Below are 21,977 nucleotides of genomic sequence, written 5' to 3'. Positions count from 1 at the left end.
ATATTTGACTTAGCTATTCGTTCATTCCAGAATGTAAATATCCCTACAAAAACGAACACTCCAGAGCTTTACAAACATGATTTCCCTCTATACATGAGGCAATCCTTTTAAATAAAATACCTCAATTACAATGATATCAACCCATCAAACATGTTCATAAGCCAATACTGCTTATATTTTTAAATAAAATTTGCCGTACATGTAAACTTTTTTGATACAGCTAGCTATAATTTATTTTCTCTCTTTTTTATCTAAAGGTTAGTGCCTACGTTAATTTCGTCTTAATCTATGAGAAACCTATTTTCTTGACAATGTGTGTGGCTTGTTTTATAGAGTGAAAAACAGGAATTGATGTTCACTCGCATAAAACGATGTTGGTTACTTACAAAATCATTGATACATATATATGAACAATAAAATGTCGCCCACAGAAAAAAAAAACACTACAGCTTCATTTTTAAATCTTTATTGAAAAAATCAATTCTGGTAACTTGATTATGTAGTAGAGCTGACACCTATTCAATGTAGCCACCTTCAACCTCAATCATCGCCTCGATACGGGTCTGGAACTGGGAGCATGCCTTTTACACAAGCACCGGCAGAAACTCGGCGATTAGTCAGTGAATGGCGCCGATCAGACTGGCTTTGGTGTTGTGGAAGGTCATGATGGTGATGTTCTCGACACATTAAATAGTGAAGTAGTCCAGCAGGTTAAGGTTGTGAGAGGAAAGGGACCAGTAAGAGAAAGGTAAAAAATTGTAGCATTTCTGCTGAAGTCAAGCCTGGATCTCTTTGGACGTGTGTAAGCGCCGAAATCTGCTGCCACACCCAGGGACACCTGATTGCACGTAGGCATCACAACACACTTCAGCACATCCAGGTATACTTTGGTGTTGACTTACAAGCCTAATTCGAATATGTGAGGTGGTCTAGGTATTGTCTCACGTGAAACCACACGAAAGACCATAATTGTTTGTTTTTATTACCCTGACTACGTCCATGTTATTTGAGACAATCTAGCGATGCATTTTGAAGGTGCCGGCAATGGGGCTGTTGTCATAACTTTGATCGGAAAAAAGCATGAGTTGTAGAGCGGTGCATCTTCGACCTCACTCGTTAAACATTGTGTCACTTTTAGACATAATAAAATGTTTGTATTACTCTTGATATTTGTACATAACTGACCAACTAAAAGATGGTCTGCAACAAAAAAACAACCATTTTCATCAAACGGAAATATAATAATGCCGTTCTTTCTTTAGCGACAATTTCATCGTTTCATCCTATATATATATATATATATATATATATATATATATATATATATATATATATATATGATGAAAATAATGGAAATAGTATTCCGACAAAAGAGAGAAATAAGAAGGAACAAACCGTATTATGTGTTCATCAACGTTTCAAAGTCTCAAAATAAAGACGAAACGTCGATGAACACATAACTTGATGTGTTCCTTTTCTCTCTCTTTCTCTCTCTCTCTCTCTCTCTCACTCTCTCTCTCTCTCTCTCTCTCTCTCTATATATATATATATATATATATATATATATATATATATAATCATAAGCCTGAAGAGTCCTAGAGTGGATAAAACGCGGAATATTCAGTGTAGCTTAATCGCCATATATATTTTATAACAAACTAACTAACTAACTAACTAACTATATATATATATGTATGTATATATATATATATATATATATATATATATATATATATATATATATATATATATTATACACGCAGGGAAAATTTCCGGGACGGAATAAGAGTGTCGAATATCCCATATTTTTAATACTTGTATTTGTATCGTTGCAATCACGCATTTTTTAAATCAAATAAATTGATTGCCAATTCTGGTCGGTAACATACTGCGGTGCATATCCTTCCTAAAGTAACTTAATTCACAATACATTGTGGTCTACATAGCACTGTAAAGCCCTTAGTGTTGATTTTATGAAATTATGTTTATTTAATGACATAAATTTTAAATTAAAAATGTAAAAGTCAAGTATCATAGTTCAGTTTTGCTTTAAGCAAAAACATTAGATTTAAACACGCGTCTGTCTCATTAAAGACCTTGCTTTTATATATTGTGTTTTTCTGTTTATGTGGTGATAAAACTTCTCAAATATATTTGTGCTGTTAGTCTACATAATGTTGTTAACTTTGGTTAAAATCAGAGTTTCTTTTCTTTAATCAGATTGCTATGATAATCGATTTTCTATATTTATCGGGAGCATTCCAAAATAAAATCAATCTAGAAATACTCCTAAATACATAATGTGCATTTGTTTGAATTTCATAAAAATCGGCGTAACCGTTTTGGAGTCCATAAGAAAAGAACTTACACACGCTCACACAGGCAAACATACAAAAAGTAAAGACGGGGTGCTCTACCAGCCTGCACCATACTCCCACTCCCCTCCTCACCATCAACATTGACGACACACCACTTGCAAATGTGGAACATTTCAAATATCTGGGGAGCACCATATCCTGTGATTGTTCTTTGGACAGAGAAATAGGCATTAGAATTAGCGAGGCAAGTCGAGTGCTCAATCAATACAATATCCGGCTATCTACAAAACTGAAGGTCTACAACACCATCGTTCTTCCCTCCCTCCTCTATGGTTGTGAGGCGTGGATACTGTATCGCAGGCATATCAAGCTTTTCCACTTAAGAGCTCTCCGCTCCATCCTGAGAATTAGGTGACAGGACCGCTTTACCAATCTGGAGATCCTTGACCATGCAAAGTCCACTAGCATAGAGGCCAACATTATGAAATCCCAATTTCGATTGGTTGGGCACGTGATTCGAATGGAGGAGTGTCGCATGGTGAGACGCCTGGTGTACGGCGAGCTCGAGGTTGGCAAACGAAACCAAGGTCGACTAAGACTGCAGCATAAGGACACAATTAAAGCTAATCTCCAGTGGTTCTAGATTAAACCAGAAGACCTGCAAGGGATATGCCATGGACAGACTAAAATGGCGAGGCTCATGTCATAGAGCTGCTGCCAATTTTGAAGATGCTCGATACCAGAAACTCACTGTTGCCAGAGATAGATACCGCAGAGAAGCCTCAACATGATCACAACTGACTTCCAACAGTCCAAGATTTTTAACATTTATGCTGGAGCTGCAGAGCCACCTCCGTATTCATAGTTGAGATGCAAAACGAAAACGTCATGATCAGATTCGATGGAAAAACCAACAGATGTACTTGTATATTTTTTCAATCAACAAATGACGAACATAATTTCTCCTTTCTGTTTCTTTATATTTCCATTAACAAACTATTTTATATTTCAAAATCAAATCACGCCTAAAAGATAAATCTTAGCATCACATGATCAATCCAATTCTGTCTGGTATTTAAGATCTAAATGGAACGTTTAAGGGATAATAACTCAAGTTATTCTTTAATGATTGTCACCGAGTTTTTTAACAAAGAAGATCTGTTCATCGAAATCTTTCTAAACTTAACATACATTCATAACTTTTGAAAGTTTAAAAATACAAGGTGTAAAATATACAAATACAAAAAGAATTGTTCACGCAATTTCAACGTCGCAATGTCGAACTTATACGGAATTTTCGATTAAATAAATTGTAGAGAAAGTGTTCTTTTACTGTAAGCCATACTTAGGTAAAAGCTGTTATTAGTTAATATTGCAAGAGCAATGCGGAAATGAGTTGCATTCTATTTATACCTCATCGCAACTGATAAGAGCGATAATATATCTATCTATATTTATCTGGTCAAGCTTCTTGCCTGGACCCATGTGACTCCCTCTCTCTCTCTCTCTCCCCTCTCTCTCTCTCTCCATATTTCTATGTCTTCCATAAACTGCCTCAGATCTTCAGGATCACAATTAGCGTTCATGTGCAATTTGCTGAATGTACGTGAATCTAGTTCGTCCTACGCTCGTGTGCGCGTGGCGTGGAGTCGACAGCAATACATTTCTCATCAGGTTTTGCTTACTCCTTTGGCAGTGACCTGCAAAACGTAGACGTCGCTCTCTGATGCGAGTAGATATGGCAGGTAGGTTGCTTCGGGGGTTGATTTTGCCAAGATATATATTCAACACTGTTCGTAGCATACAGGTGTGTGTGCCGTCTAACTTTCTTTCCAATATTTAGGTGAGTATCCAAGTTTTGTGGCACCGTAAACAAGGAGAGACTCTAATACTGCTCTGAGGAACTGTCTTTTCAGTTTGTCAGTTAGTCTTGAAGTTGAGAAATGTTTAAGCCGCGGTCAGTATGGACTTCAAAGCGTTGACAAACATTCAGTTATAGATTTCACTCTTCACAGCATCGATAATAAAGACTAGACTTTTTATTACATTAAAATGGCAAAAATTTTATTCCATTAAAATAACAACATTTTTTATTACATTAAAATGGCAAAAATTTTTTATTCCATTAAAATAAAAAAAAATTTTATTCCATTAAAATGTCAAAATTCTAATCAGTCATCAATTAATTTTCTTAGTTTATATTATGTATATTCAACATTTTTTTACACGGTGGTCACCACTTATCAAGGCCCGGAAGCCACTTAGGGATAAGGGTTATTGCAAGTACAGTACGTTAGTGTGGGGATTTAATGAAGTGTTTACTTAAGAGGGCGGTTCATTAGGAATTTGTTAACGTTGGACTTAAAGACATCCAAGTTGTAGTCAGGTGGGAAGCAAGCAGACGGAACAGAGTTCCACAGCCGTGCACTTCTAAGAAAGAAGCTTTGTTCATGGAATCTACGTTTTGATTTAGGCACAGATAAAGAGGGGGGAATTAAATTCATGTTGAAAAGATAGTAAAAAAAGAAAACTATATAGGCTGAGCGGCAGGCTTCACTCCCTCACAAACCTACACTCATCTAAGTTTAGCAAAGTAAAGCCGTTAGGTTGGTGCCATGCTTTTCGTGTGTTCATATTAGTGCTAAGAAAGTTTGAGAAAGCTTGTTATATGAATCATCTTATATATAATAGTTTAATTGCAGAGATTTCTCTCTGGACCAAATTATGATAGGTTTGCAATAACAGATGCCACATACAAATTTATTTCATCTAAACTTTTACCCACAATCTTATGTAACTTATACACATTTATTTGTTATAATAAAATCTTATTTTGTTTCCTACGAACGACATCATCACGATTGCAAGACCTAAAGACGAAGTACTTCATTTCCCTCTCTAACTGAAAAGTCCTCCCACTCTCCCAAACAGAATCGCGTACTTCTAGAACCATTATAACTATATTGACTTGACACCGATATTAACTGGATTGCGCACTCATACACTTACAATTACCAGTACATTTCTCTATCCAAAAATAATGATTTATCCTCCATGACATTCTGCCTATTGTCGTTGACTGCAACCATGACAATTTATTATTCTTGATACAAACATACAAAAAACGAACACCGAAGCCCTAATTAAGTATGGCAGTTCAATCGTCACACATTGTTACACATCATTTACTCCACTAAAACTTACAAATGCCATCACGCATTACTATAAACCATTTAATCATGTAATTATGTGTATTTTAATAATTTATGTATGCATTTGTCTTTTGTTATCTATGCTTAGTTTAAATTATCCCCCTCCCCCAGCAAAACACCAACCACGTTCTCTCTCAGCTTATTAGATTAATTCCACGCTCTATACTAAGGCTAGAGATAAAATACCTTAGGCAGGATTAATTTTCCGAAATTAGCACAAACGTCGATTTATTTTTTGCTACCGTAGAAGTCAGAAGAACTTTATTAAATAGTATACTTAATATCTACAATTGCATATGCTCGCTTGTATTAATAAAGATGCCTCGTTGATAGCTCTACCAAACCTCTGGATATAGCTTATAAATAACTGTTACTATAATTTGTAACTGAAATCTACAGTGATCTTAGCTGCGTCACTAGGACTTTTTTCTGAATAGATACGATGTTTTGTCCCCAACGTTAATGACTGCCTAAAAATATGAATTCCGAATCACGACGAAATAATTGTTTCTCTTTACATTCAAGACGACTGCCTATGTCTAACCTGCATGCAAAATAGGGGAAAGGGAAAAGTTTATTCCTTTCTCCCACGCTAAAACAATACTTGAAACTCTAAATCCTAATGAAACTTTACTGTATTCTGTAAGTTAATAACCCCGACCCTTGAAAGCTAACAATCTGCTCCCCCACTCTAGCTGCCACTAAAACCCTACATAACACACGCCTTAGTAGTTAAATCCTTAGCCTCCAGCTCCTAACGTTCACATGCTAACCGCCTAACAGTCATCACTAAACATCTATACATTTCTACCCCTGACATGCATTAGAGTTCATGCCTATCCAGTTAGCTACTTATCAGCCTAAGTATGCACTCGGATGCAAAGCGATCTTTCATTACATAACAATGCCACTTCCTAGATGGTTTTGCAACGACAATACTAAACCAAATCCGATACTCCCTGTTTTGCAAAACGCTCGATGACTCTTAAATGAAAAATGAAATTATCTCCCTTCAATACTAGAAACACTAACACAACTTTTATCTATTTACATCTATTGAAAACTTGCCCCAATATCTATTTACTTCATTATACATACGGAATACGCCATGAATAAAAATGTACCTCCAGTTATACACTTACTGTACTGCACCTACATCTTAACCTTCCTAAATCTAAATATACAGTGACTGGGTAAAATTCTTAGCTCAATTCCTAATACCCATTCACACTATAACGTTATCCTGTACCTAACTAAAGTTTAAAAAATGGAAAAATCTAAAGGTAAAGGTCTTAATCCGTACTAACGCTTTTCTAACAAGCCAGCTCGCATAACTGCTTCCACTGCATGTCCCTAAATCACTTTGAGGAGTATAACTATTTATTAGATATATAACCTCTACAAACTAACCCTGTAACATTAACTAACCACGGGGGGTATAGGAGAAGGGAAACTCTGAAACTGAACCAAAGGGGAGGGAGGCCTCTCCAGTCTTGGATGACAACCTTCCTAGAGCTGGTGACTCAGACAAATTACCGGTCTGCAAACCTAAATTGCTTAAGGAGTAGATAGGCTCTGTCAATCGCCTGGCTTCCATACTCCTTCTTTGCTTATAAGTCAGGCGCAGAGACACTATCACAGAGAATCGACAAAACACTTAGTGGAAGATCTTGTTTCTTGTCTAGGGCAATGAATGCCGTTTCCCCCACTCCCGACACATCCCACCCCTAAAAACTGGGTACTTGGGAGTGCTTGACTACAACACGTGCCTGTGCAATTAGACTGGTGTGACCTTCTTCTTATGGGCTGAGGGTACCGGATTGACAGTTTCTGGCTGCTGTTTCCAACTGGTAGTACAGGAACCCTAACTCTTTGGTAGCGCTTAGAGCGGTTGCTCCATCAACAGTTGTATAATATCGGGTTGTTTGTGGTGCCCTGTTGCGCATGGAAATGGACCCTACACTCATCCTGATGGGCAGTCCTAGTTGAAGAAAAGTCAGCTAATGGTCTACTTGTGTTGCATGTCTGATACCCTGCATAACCTCTTGTTCAGCCCCCCCTTACCTAACTGAAACTCTTTAAAAACATGATGAAAGTAGACTAAAAAATATGCTTAAATCAGGCCTAGGGACAAACGAATCCAACCTGCCTCCTCCCTTGAGGCTTGCATTCACTAACATCTGTGGACTTAGAACTAATTTAGCTGATGTTGAAGCATTTCTCCTAACAAATACCCAGGATATCTTAGCACTAAGCGAGACTAACCTACACTCCTCCATCCCCTCTAACTACTTAAACATGGCTGGCTATCTCCCACTCTGCTGTAAGGACTCTGACAGACATATGCACGGACTTGGAGACTACATTCGTAACACCCTCCCCCTGACTAGAGAAACAAACCTGGAAACGGACGATTAAGCCTTTATGTGCTTTAGACTAAACATACAACATAACATTAGCTACTTTTATTTTCTCTACCGGTCTCCCTCAACCCAGCACTACCCCATAATAAACAAAGTCTCTGACAGCATAGACACAGCGCTCTCCCTCGACGCTAGCGCACAAGTACATGTATTTGGTGACTTTAATGTTCACCACAAAAACTGGCTTGGATTCTCTACTCACACAGATGCAGCGGGCAGCTCAATACATAGCTTCGCTATATCTCACTCCCTATCACAAATGGTTACGTTTCAAACCCGTTTCCTTGACCAGCAAGAACAACACACATCACTTCTAGATCTGTTTCTGACATCAGTTCCCGAGGTTTGTATAACAAATGCTGACAGCCCACTCGGGAACGCTGATCATGCAGTGATAATGGTCGAAATTGCCCTAAACTCTAGACCCAAAACGGAAGAGCCAGTACTCAAAACAACGAGATATTATAAAAAGGCAGACTGGGAAGCCATCAGAGATCTTATCAGCGATGCCCCATGTGGAAATATTGTCTCTCTTCCTGCTGAACAGCGCGCAAATTAGACCACTGAATGGTTCAAAACAGCAATTGAAGCACATGTTCCCATGCGGAAATTTGATAGCAAGCCCCACTCTCCCCAATGGTTTACTTCGACTTGCGCAACTGCCATTGCTCTAAGGCAGCATGCATACCGCAGATTTAACCGACATAAGTCCAGTTCAAAGAAACAGAAGTATATAGAATCTAGAAGTAACGTTAAAAAAGAAATAGCGACAACTAAGAGAGAATTTATTGGAACCACTAAAAAACGAATCGAAGCACAAAAATTAGGAACTCGTGCACGTGACTTCTGGAAAATCTACAACAATGTAGTAAATAATGGACAATCAACAATTCCCCCACTAACCAACAATCACGAGGTTGTTTGCTCAGCAACAAACAAGGCGTATATGCTTGCCAGCCCGTTTGCCTCAAACTCCACACTGAACCCTTCCAACCACCCCCGGCCTGACTTTCCTTTGTGGGCAGACGCCACGCTAGACGATCTTAAATCACCCCTGCTCAGGTGCATGCTATCATAAAAAGCCTTGGCACTTCAAAAGCATGTGAACCTGATCTCATCCCAGTTGTGCTATTAAAAAAGTGCTCAGCCGAATAGCTCCAGTTCTCTCCAAACTCTACAACAAATGCCTTAATGAAGCTTGCTTTCCGGGCTGTTGGAAAACTGCTTCTGTGGTAGCAGTATTCAGGAATTCTGGCGAAAGAACTGACCCATCAAATTATCGCCCAATTAGCCTCCTCCCACTTTTCGCCAAAATATTTGAGACCATAATTAACCATGCTCTAGTCCATCACAATACAGATGCTAAATTTCTGACTGACAAACAATATGGATTTAGACAAGCCCGTTCCACAGCAGACATCCTCACTGTAATCTCTGAACATATATACCATTCACTGGACAAAGCGGGGAGGGCAGAGCTGTAGCTCTAGATATATCGAAGGCTTTTGACAGGGTATGGCATGAGGGTCTCCTCAGGTAAATTAGATCATACCGTATCACTGGTAGAATATTGAATATAATCAATCCTTCTTAGATAAGAGAAAAATCCAGGTTGTCTTCGACGGTCGTACATCTAAACAATATGATATAAAAGCGGGAGTGCCTCAGGGGTCTATCATTAGACCTCTATTGTCCAAATATTTATTAATGACCTCCCCGACAAAACTGCCTCTGAAATGAGTATACATGCTGATTACACCACACTCTATAACAGGCATGACAAACAAATGAACACATAACCAAAGAAATGACAAAAACACTAGAGGATCACTTCCAATCTGTAGTGGAATGGGGACAAAATGGATGGTCACATTCAATGCTGCCAAGACTAAACTGGTTTCCTTTAATAATTACAAGAAACCTTCTCTGCCACCAATAGCAATGGCCAGTGACTCCCTATCTGAGAGTACATCTTTAAAACTGCTTTGCCTAACGTTTACAGGAAACATAAGTTGGAACAATTACATTGAAAACATTGCCAGAGCCGCTGTGAAGAAGGTAGGCTCTCTCTACCTTGCTAGAAAACTACTGACACCTGAAGTATCCTGTACCTCTATCAGGTCACCATTCGCCCATGTATGTAGTATTGCTGTCACATTTGGGCTGGTATATCTGCTGCTAGCCTCTCGCTCCTAGACAAGGTTCAAAAGAGAGTCGCCAATCTGATAGGCCCTGAACTGGCATCTAAGCATCCCTAGATGTAAAAGATCTTTCTACTCCAGTAGTTTCTTCCCCAGAACCGCTAGGCTCTGGAATTCCATTCCAGGTACATGCTTCCCCAACTGTACTGACATGCAGAAGTAACAGTGTAACGTGAACCGACATCTTGCTGTCCAAATCCCAACATAGTGCCCCAGTAATTGCTGCCTCTAATAGTAGCGCCTTACACCAAAGTGGCAATGTGCCTTGTTTGTGGTGAAAATGTAAATAAAAAAAGTTATAGCCCGTTTATCATAATGAATGTTTGATGCTAAATTGATACTTGGATATGGTTACATTTAGGCTTATTTTTTTTCATTAAATATAAATTTGCATTAAATACAAATTTATGATTTGCAACTAAGCAAAATCACACTCCTTCATTGTTGAGGTCCTCAAATGTCAGAATAATTTCAGCTTTAATACAATTTCCATCGAACATCTAGACTTTGGAGACCCCTTCCTGCTACCTGTTTCTTTGACTGTACTCATATACAGAAGTTTAAATGTAACGTAAACCAATATCTTCTTAGTATTTTCTACGCATTGGTCCCAGATAATAGCCTCTTGTTGAGGGTAAACGTGAGTAAATAGAATTCTAGTAATCTATAACTGTGCATTGGACGGATATCATAATAGTTAGTTCGCTGCACCTGATTATTAGGTTTATACAACATTTCAGTCATATTGACCTAATAATTTCCGAGAAAACTTTTAGAGTAAATGTGGTATGGTGGTGACTAATCCTTATTAATATTTATTAATCTTAACCTGTGCACCAAACGATAGAATAATACTTAGCTGCACCGTATTAAAACAAAGGCCCATAAAAAATCGGCCTTCCGATATGAAATGAAACCAACAAACCGACAAACAGACAGGCAAACTAAAAGAAATATAATACAGATAACATAACAGTTACCACTCCTGCCTGGATAGATTAAGAAAAGTATTTAGCGAAGGAAACAAGAAAATCTATAACGTGGTTCAAATACAGGGTTTAATTCTGTAATTCTAAGTACCATGGTCATTTTATAGGTAACTAGCAGGGGTACTCGGCGTTGTTCGGTTGTTCGGAGGTGTGTGTGTGTAAGGGAGGGGGTAAAGTAAAGAAAAAGCGAAGTAGTAACCCTATTTACATTAAAAAAAAACGAAACAAAAAAAACGATGGCAAACTTCTGTACAAGATCGGCGAAACCAAAATCAAAAGCAAAAAAAAAAAAAAAAAAAAAAAAAAAAACAGCGAACAAACGTAAAACTTCTTTACAAAAGTAATCGGAAAAACAAAAAGCAAAAAATCAGGGAGAAAAACTAAAACAAAAAATGTAGTGAAAAGCGAAAAAAAGTAGCAAAATATCCCTTCGATTTGGTTAAGTCCAGTCCAGGTTTTTTAAGCATCAAAAGAAAACCCAAACCTGTGATTTTACGTAACTGTCTTTTGTGAGCGATCCCACAACGGTGTAAAGTGGTGGCGGGGAAGGAGGAATTTATTAGGGAGAAAAGATTTTACTATCTCTATTGATTGTCACCGATTTTGGCAGCTAACTCTCAGGAGATAAAATATAGAATCTACGATTATCGAGGAATTGGAGAGGTAATATGTCTATAACACACCTCAGATACTGTGCTGCAGTTTGTGCATATTACATTCGCATTAAATGTCTTGATTTTTAATCCTATTAAGGTCAAAATCAGAGGGGGAAAATGAGTTCATTATATATATATATATATATATATATATATATATATATATATATTCTTATTTCAAAATAACAAACTACAAAAACGGGAGTTATATGCATGAAACAATCGGCCTTTTGTTGTGCTTCTACATAGTAACCATCATTTTCACTCCACTATCGCCAGTAATGACCTATGATTGTACATAGTCATCCCATGTGCGGTTTATTACACGGGGCTCCTTTCAAAAGTAAAGCCTTTATTTTGTTAACTCAAATAGTTGAAAGGCTATGGAAACGGGAGTGGTATACTTTAAAGGAGCCGCCGTTCGTGCTGCTGAATTTATTTTACTACATAGTCACCACCATTCACAATGCAATGCACATTTGCAAGGAATTCAATGACGCATTTCTGCTTCTAACGCACGTTTATGACATGTATTGCTTTCTTAGTGTCACAACGTCAATATCTGCAAAAGGGCGATGAAACTTTCTGGTTATGACTGCATAAGTTCAGGCATTTCGACAATGTTATTGGAAATCGCCTCTGATCCAATCGAGCGGAATAAAAAAATAGGAAGCATTACTTAAGGAAGTCCCTCGTAGAATCTCTTATTTGACAAAATATTAATAAGTCCAACAAGATGCATTTGAAAAAGGCCAGAGTTTACATCAATTGAAAAGTTGTGAAAATATAAAGCAAGTTGTGTATGGTCGTTCGAACCAATCATATATCCCCGAAATATTATTATTTTCATGAATCTGGTAATATATTCATTTTTTTGTGTGGTAAAATATTAGAGTGCGTTTAAAAATCTACTTTATGTATGTATTTATGTGAATGTTTATGTATTTATGTGAATGTCTTTGTATTTATGTGAATGTATGTATTTATGTATCTATGTATTTATGTGAATGTTTTAAAGTAAATGTATATCCGCCTCGTCACCAAATAGATAGCAACACTCGTGCCTGTTATCTAGATATCTAACGAGAGCATTTTAAGTGGTGGGGTGAAGCGAGAAAGCAACTAGCACGTAAAACAACTTCGTTTGCTTTAAAGAAATTCGCAAAAGAAATCCCTGCTCTAAATAAAAAGTCAACATAAATTATGATTATAACAAGCCGCGCGTGCGTGCCCCTCTTCTGGTGCTGCATGTGAGATGACGCCACAAAAAATAGTGAAGAAATGATGGCTGTAAGAAGTGTGAAGGGTCAACTTTGCCTTCACATTAACGCCAAGTTTCAGAAACCTTTAATGTATGGGGCAAAAGTTATTGGGTAAAAATGTTATTTCTGCAATTTTGGGGCATTTATGACCACTTTTGAGTTTCTGGTAACGCCGAATCCCAGTGAAAATTGACAAACGGTGCAGTTTCACCCCTTAAGACATGTATATTTGAATTCCGCACCATGGAAAACCACTATATAGACAAACATATAAAGTTTTTGAGTAATATTAAAAAAGAGCCCCAAGTTTTAAGTCCTAAAAGTCACAGAGGTATGCGAACCTGAATTTCGCCAGAGTCACCCATGCTGAATTTATATTAAGAACAATGGCTATCACATTTTGTCCAAGTTTCAGGAAAATCTAATGGATGGATCAAACGTTATGGAACAAAAAGTATCATTTTTGGCCATTTTGGGGTATTTTGACCTCTTTTGTACCCGTATAAATGGGTAACCGTGCAGTTTCTGACCTTAAAACATGTATATTTGAGTTTACCACCATGAAAAAACACTATATAGTCAGAGATATCAAGATTTTGTTGAGAAATAAGGAAAAAAGAACCAGAAAAGGAGGCGTTTTTAGCACTGATAGTCCCCGGGGTGCGACCAAAAGTTTGCCAGGGTTACCCATACTGGATTTATATTAAGAACAATAAGCTCCACATATTGGCCAAGTTTCAGGAAAATCTAATGGATAGCTCAAAAGTTATGGGGCAAAACGTATCATTTTTGGCCATTTGGGGGCAGTTTTAACCTCTTTTGAGGCCCTGTGAACGCAACCGGAATTCTCGTAAAAAAACAAACAAAATTACTGTGCTCATCTATTTAATTAAATACAATTTGTGGCAAAATTTCAGGAAAAATTAATGGACGGTTATTTTGCAATTGTCCGGACTAATGGACGCACACACGGACGCCACTGAAAACATAGGTCTCTCTCCGATAAATTGGTGGACAAATTTATATATGAAACATGAATGTGCTGGCGCAATCATATAAGTTTATATCAAGATTAGTGTGAACTTTGCTTAATATTATGAATAGAGCAGATATATTGCCTAGGAAAACCAACATCAATATTATTTTGAATATTATTTAATCCAAGTACAAATCTTCCCAGAGTTGCTCGGGATACGAAATGCTATATAGTGATCCAAAAATACCCAATATCTTAAAAATAGTGCGTGTGTTTAAACGTAACTTCATTTCTTCTATTTATTTTGTATGCCTCCAGGCAACGCCACGTATCCCTGTTATCTATATATGAAACAATAGATTGCTGACGTAATTACATAATTTTAGATTGATATTAGTGTGAACTTTAGCGAAGCATGATTTTTCTGTTTTTTCTTTTTGTTTTGTTTTTGTTTTGTTGTTTGTTTTTTTTTTTCTTGAGGGATAGTGTACATTAGTTGCAAATATATAACGCTAACGACATTAAAAAATATTATTAATTCATTCCTTTTCTATTTCAGGTGCGACGATGCCATACTGACAGCAGCAGGAAATTAACATTGATGCTATTGACTCTATCGTTCACGCTTTTGCTTACGACACTTCCGCTTCCGGTCAGTCTGATCCTTGCTCATTTCTGGAATGATAAACAAACACGTGACTTTGACTCTGCAGCCAGGTACCACCTCACGAAGACAATAGCCGAGCTAATGATGTACTTGAATCATTCGATGAACTTTATTCTGTATTGTGCGATGGGTCAGAAGTTCCGTTATCAAATCGTCCGTATGTTTTGCAATCGGTACAACCCCTCGCAGAGTTTAGCCGACCACACGCACCACATTTACTGTTCGAGATATTGCTCGGCACAAGGCAATATCTCTAACCAAAAACAATGTTCGGACACAGGAGTATAACATATACAGGTTATATAAACTTCTAGAAAATAAACAGATAGACATATATCTCGAATAACAGAAAAATAAATTGACACGCGCTTATTATCATTAATAATGAATATTGTTGTCAGTGGATTTTGACTGACCTAGGCAAGATGATGTTCATTATTATTTTTATTTTTTTTGAGGAATTTTAAACTTACTCGGTTAACTATAAGAAATGGAAACACGATACTTTTGCATTCTATATTTAGATTAACCTCTAATATGGATCCTCTTAACATGACAATTCTAATGCATCTTTGACCGTGTAATATTAAAATAATAATATGATAGATATACTGAAAATGATATATTGTAATCTGCAACACTATAAATAGTATATTGATATATGAAACACTGTATATGCCAATTAACGTGGCATAACCAATAGCGGAACAAAAGAACCTGCGAGAAGCTGATTCACAGCGTCACCATCGAGAATCCAAACCAAAGCGTTTAGCTTACGATTTACTTTTTTCCTTTGACGTTAATGCCTGAGCTATGAAAACATGTTTGCTGTAAGGCTAAATATTAAAACATGAACCAATAGCTATTACGTCACGCATGCATTTTCGTAATGTTCCAACTTCACTTGATAAATTTATTTATTTTAATTTTCACATCTTTGCGTCGATTTTCCCTGGGTAAAACTGAAATATGAAGTTTCGCATGGATTCGAATACCCTATATATTTAGTTTCATGTCTGTAGACAAAAAACTTGCAGACGAGTTGGCAAAATTCTCAAACAAATATATGTATACGCATACATAAATATATGTAGAAAGACGTTTGTGTTTACTATAACCTATTTTTACGCAAATATTACGCAAGTATAAATCATGTAGAATATCTGTATGAACATAATTACATGTAATATTTAACTAAAGATGATCAGCTTATAGGAAAACTGAAAAAAAACACTAATAGTGAATTAATTAAAATGATCGTTTAAAAGAATATGTAAATTAGCTAGATCTATTGTAGATAAATGCAATTTCACAACTTATGTATAATAAAGTTGTATTTTCTTTTTAAATAAATAGAAAAAAGGGGTTTTTTAATATGAATATCAATGCACAAAAATATCCAGAGGATTATATATATATATATATATATATATATATATATATATATATATATATATATATATATATATACTCCTATTAATATTTTTGTGCATTGATATTCATATTAAAAAATTTTTTATTTATTTATTTAAAAAAAATACAATTTTATTAGACATACATATATACATACACACACATACGCATATATATATATATATATATATATATATATATATATATATATATATATATATATATATATATATATATATATATAAGACACTGATAGAATTCAGATGAAAAATCCTGATAGATATTACTTGAAGAAATACTTTCAAGGAGATCCTAGTCAAAAAGGAAAAGCTCAATATTTAAGAATAGAGCAATATATAAATTTCGTGGTTAAATTTTAAATTCTCAAAAAACAACATATAGAGACATATATTTATATGGCAATGCGATGTATCAAAAAGAAATCAAATAAGTGCGTGATACAATATGTGAGAGCTAAAATACCAATAATTCATTTTAAAAAAACTATATGTTATTTATATGTAAAGGGCGAACCCTGATTTTATTTAAGTATATTGACCTGTTTAATGCGATTAAACATACGACTCAAGAAATGAAAACTAATTGAGAAATGGAGATAAAAATTAATTCTCCAGTAAACTACCGGTGAAACAGCTCAAGTGTTCCTTTGGATACTTGATATTTGATAACAAAAGATTCAACTTTTATTTAAATGGCAATAATACTCTTTTACTTTGGTACACACACACACACACACACACACACACACACACACACACACACACACACACACACACATATATATATATATTATATATATATATAGAGAGAGAGAGAGTGAGTGAGAGAGAAAGAGAGAGAGAAAGAGAGAGTTAGAGAGAGAGGGAGGGGGAGAGATTCTGTGGTAGAGTTATGTTGTTCTGTAGCAATTTATGTGTTGAATTGTATCTTCGATGGCTAATGTCTCAAAACAAAATAAACGTTGCAAGTTGAACTCCAATTTAAGGCTCATATTTACTCTGTGTGTTGATTGCATATATTTGAGATTCCTACAAAACATTACAGTCTGTCATTTTCAAAACGAAATCGGATAAAAATGTATGATCAGATTTGAACCGACTTCAAGTGTTCACAGAGGGAGGAAATGTGTTTCTGAGTTCATGATTCAGATCTCCTTGAAGTACATTTTGAATCTCGTTAAATCAAAACAAATTTGGGACTTTTGTACATTTGTTTTATGTTTGAAATAAAAAATATCTTAATCTGTATAAATGAAATTATTTAGAAATGTCAATCTGAATGAAACATTGAGGTTGCTTATTACGAGAAAGTGTTAATCAGTGGGAGATTAATATGATTTCGCGTTTTTAATGATAATTTTTCCTTTTATGGAATTTTAAAAATTTTGATTTTAAGCTCAATTGGAATATGTGATGTATTGTTTTCCAAACTGATAAATATGGTTCTTTTTTAATATTTGAAAAAAAAAACTGAAACTAAAAGTAACAAAAATATATTGAATTAAGTTTTTTTATCAGTAATTAAAAATGTTTTTTCATCGAGTTGCATAAAAATTCAAATCATTCATAAATAATATGTTAAGGTACAATTAAAAGGAATATATAAGCTGTGATAAAAACTGAATTCTATTTAAACAAGAGAAACGTCTTTTAGTTCTCACTAGATGCCATCACATGCGGCGATATTTGAATATTGATGACTTTTAATCTCAGCACGAATTTGATGGACTTCGTCTTTGTTGTTTATTTTACAATTAAAGAGGAGACGAATTGTCTGCATTTTTTCCTATCACTCTGTTCAGCCACGTGTAAAAAAGTGATGAAAGAGTCGAGAAAACGGTAAAGAAATCACTGTTTCCTTACTGTCGCTTTTCTGGGTTTTTTTTTCATCAATATGCTGGGCGAGTAGGTTCTCGACAGTCGGTGTATACGAAACAACCAACGTTTACTTCTTTTGTTTCCGTAAGTATGAATAAACATGCAGAAAATTAAAAAGATGTGTCGTTTTTTGTTTTCCTTTAAAATTTTTTTTTTATTTCAGGTTGACAAGCGTATGCAAGCAACAAGAATCGACTATTGCAAAACGATCCGAGTATTTTTTTCGTCGTTGTCGTAGTCGTCATCATACGAGAGCCATGTCAACGTATAGTACCAACACGTTGGCTTAATTTCATTATGATAGATTGATGAGGATAATTCAAGAACAAAAAAGTTTTCAGTGTAGTATTTAAGCAAAACGCATTGAAACGCAGAAATTAGAAACTCGTGATTTCTGGAAAATCTACAACAGTGTAGTAAATAATGAGCAATTAACAATTCATTCACTATCCAAGCATCATGAGGTTGTTTGCACAGCAAAGGAGAAAGCTAATATGCTTGCCACTCGGTTTGCCTCAAACTCTACACTGGAGCCAGGAAACTACTCCTTCCCTAATTTTCCTTAGCTGACAAGAACCACATTATGGGATCTGAAAATCACCCCTTCTCAAGAACATGATGCCATAAAAAACCTAGAGACCCCAAAAGCATGTGGACCGGATATCATACAGCCTAATCCTCCAGTGAGGTTACTCCAGTTCTCTCCAAACTTTTCAGCAAATGCCTTTAGGAATCTCGCTTTCTTGGCTGCTGAAAAACTGCTTCTCTGATTCCAGTTTACAAGAATTCTGGCGCAAAAACTGGCCCATTAAATTATTGTCCCATTAGCATTCTCCGTCTTTTTACTCAATTATTTGAGTCCATAATTAAGCAAGCTCTAGTCTACCGCCATACAGTTGCTAAACTTCTGTCCGACCAAGAATTCGGATTTAGGCAGGTCCGTTCTACTGAAGATATCCTAACTGTAATCTCTGAACATATATACCATGCAGTGAATAAATGGGGAGATACGGCAGTACCTAAATATACTTAAGGCTTTAACAGGGCATGGCACGATGGTCTTCTAAGAAAAATCAGATGATATGGTATTACTCGATGAATACTCAACATAATTAAATCCTTCTAAATAAGAGAAGAATCCAGGTTGTCCTCGATGGTCGGACGTCAAAACAACATGATATAAATACTGGCATACCTGAGGGGTCGATCCTTTGGGCCTTTATTATTCCTGTTATTCATAAATGACTTCCCTGATAAAATTGTCTCTGAGATGGGTATATTTGCTGACGACACCACGTTTTTTAACAGGAATGGGAGGGGGCAATCAGCACATACCCAACACAGTGGCGGAAACCAAGAGAAAGACCTCCAGTTTGTATTGGATTTTTTCACTTTCATATAGTAGTAAATATATAACATTACGGCAGATGAACTATCTCTACATAACTACGATCAAACTAAAAAAGACACTTAACATAAAAAAAGACACTTAACATTTCTACTTAGTATGGCCATCATAGTAATTAACAAAACATGGGAAATAACTCGGTTTAACTATTGTTTCATAGACGACATTTAAGATGTTTTACTCCGATCATTAAGCTAGTTGTAATGTTTAATATAATCAGCAATAACCTATATTTATCGGCGTTAATATAATATTAATCAAGGGGTATAACTCTATTTTAACTGTTTTAGCACTATAATCAGCAATTACGCCTCCTAGCCTTCCGGACTGGGATCACAGTGTAGTATCTGTTTTGATGTTTCACTTAAGTCAATTGGGCCTAGGTCAATGTGGGGGAGACCCTTCATATCGATAGAATTGCTATTTATTTGGACACTGCCAGAATGCCCCCTTTGGGGGAGAGAGCTGGTTTTCCCCCCACATTAAAACAACCTTGTGTCTACTTTGTTTTCGTGGGGAAGCAAATAAATAAAATACCTATTTAGTGAAGTTAAATGTCAATAAAACGATGGAAATAATTTATTTTAAATACTTCTCAATCATGGTAATCGTTAATACAGCGTCTATTTATCTATTGATAAATAACAATAAAGCAAATTAAATAACCCTATTTTACTAATTTTTGTAATATTAATGGGAATGTCTAATTTAAATTCTATTTAGCGGCCATAATATAAATATAAAGATTTGATTACTAGTTAATATTAAAAAAAATTCAATCCTATGTTTGGTCGGTCACTAGGTGTGTTAGAAATTTCGTGAAAAATACTGAATAATTCCACCCCGTCTTTCCAAGCTTATAACTGCCCGAAAAATGTAATTCAAGCCCTAATTTGTTATTTAATTAAAGGGGCAAGGGCCAAGAGTTCATTTAAAAAAAAAACGTGTTTATTTTTAAAAAGTTTTAAACTTCGGATTTTACAGGTAAATTTCTAAAAAAACATTACTTTTTTTTGTTTTAACTTTGAATATATTATGTATTGATCTTTTATCTGCAATTTGTGATATATAACATTTTGGTGAGTAAATTAATTATTTACTTTTTAATAGACATTTCAAACGACCCCCTGTCTTTCCAAGCTTATAACAATTCGAAAAATGTAATTCAAGCCCAAATTTCTTTTTTAATTAAAGCAGCAAAGACCAAGGTTTCATTTAAAAAAATAACAAAAAAAACAAACAACGTGGTTTAAAAAAAAAAAGGTTTTAAACTTTGGACTTTACAGGTAAATTTCTAAAAACACTACTTTTTTGTTTTAAATTTGAATATATTATTTATTGATATTTTATCTTCAATTTGTGATATATAAAACTTTTGTGAGTAAATTAATTATTTAGTTTTTAATAGACACTTGAAAATGGGAGGCGTGAATTAAAAAAAAAAGTTTGTCTAAAATATTGGAAAGAGCATAAAATTTAATTGTTTATTGGAAAGATCGGTTTATTGGAAAGATCAATTTATTGGAAAGAGCATAAAATTTCACATTGACCCTGAAAATATCGTAAGAATTGAATCAATAGAAAAATTTTGATAGATTTTTAAAGTTTAAAAATTGAAAAATACTGAGCTCCTAAAATTCAATTAATTTCATTACTGTTTAAAAAAATATATTTTTATTACTTTTAAAACAATTTTAATAGTTTATTTTGGAAGTCGAGTTTTTTTTTTAATATTTTATTCGCAGTTTCGTGTTAGGGGTGTCAGAAATCCCGATACACCTAGTCGGTCACTATCATCATCATACATTATGAATTCAAAGGTTCAATTGTTGGCATTAGTTTTTCTAGATAAATATCGAGTACTTATGGAAGTGACCACGTGACGTTGCTAACATCTTCAGTAAAAGTGATTTTGTAAAACGAACTGTATTCGAATTTGGAACATTTAAGTCGTAGGTCAGTGTTGTTAAGCATTTGGCCAACGTCACATTGCTTGGTGTCGCTAATATAATTATAAAGCAGGTAAATAACTGAATAAATAAGTGTAATAAATCGCATCGACATGAATAACTCAATTTAACGACGCTAATATTAAAAAGCGAAATAATTCTATTTTACTACTGTTTTATCAAGGTAATCGATAATGTTGCGTGGTGGGTGTTATTATTAGAAGGTACTAAATATGGATATGTTTTATACTGGTGGTATTAAGATGACGTATATTCTGTGTTATTGTTGTTGTTGTTCGTTTTAGGAGAGTCTTAGTGAGATATTAAAGTCTTAGAGTGATAGAGACAGTCTTAGAAGTGTTCATGTGTTGAGTGTTCATATGTCTTAAGATGTTCATGTTGTTGTAAGAGATAGCATATTGGAGACATAAACAGGTATATATAAAGAGAGAGACAGTTCTGTATGAACGGGAGTGTTTCTATAAATATTGATACATATATTTCTTACCTATTTTTGAGATAATAATTTTCACAAAGTTCTTATAATATAAATGGACAATACCTTTTCTGTTGAATCACAACACGAAGACGCAGATACACAAAGA

General features: G+C 35.2%; 1 protein-coding gene across 1 annotated transcript in view; it reads left to right on the top strand.

Annotated features, from left to right (window-relative positions):
• The window catches only part of LOC145278101 (thyrotropin-releasing hormone receptor-like), a 518,816-nt gene extending 502,717 nt beyond the window's left edge, over positions 1-16,099 (top strand). Inside the window, exon 5 of the mRNA XM_080130370.1 lies at positions 14,597-16,099. Within this exon, the coding sequence (XP_079986496.1) occupies positions 14,597-14,992 (396 nt within the window). The 3' untranslated portion in view covers positions 14,993-16,099. The remainder of the gene's footprint in view (positions 1-14,596) is intronic.
• The last annotated feature ends 5,878 nt before the right edge of the window (positions 16,100-21,977 follow it).

Source organism: Euprymna scolopes, chromosome 6, assembly GCF_053919585.1.
Source record: "Euprymna scolopes isolate OS-2025 chromosome 6, ASM5391958v1, whole genome shotgun sequence".
In the NCBI taxonomy this organism is placed as follows: Eukaryota; Metazoa; Mollusca; class Cephalopoda; order Sepiida; family Sepiolidae; genus Euprymna; species Euprymna scolopes.
This window is presented reverse-complemented; position numbering and strand designations above follow the sequence as displayed.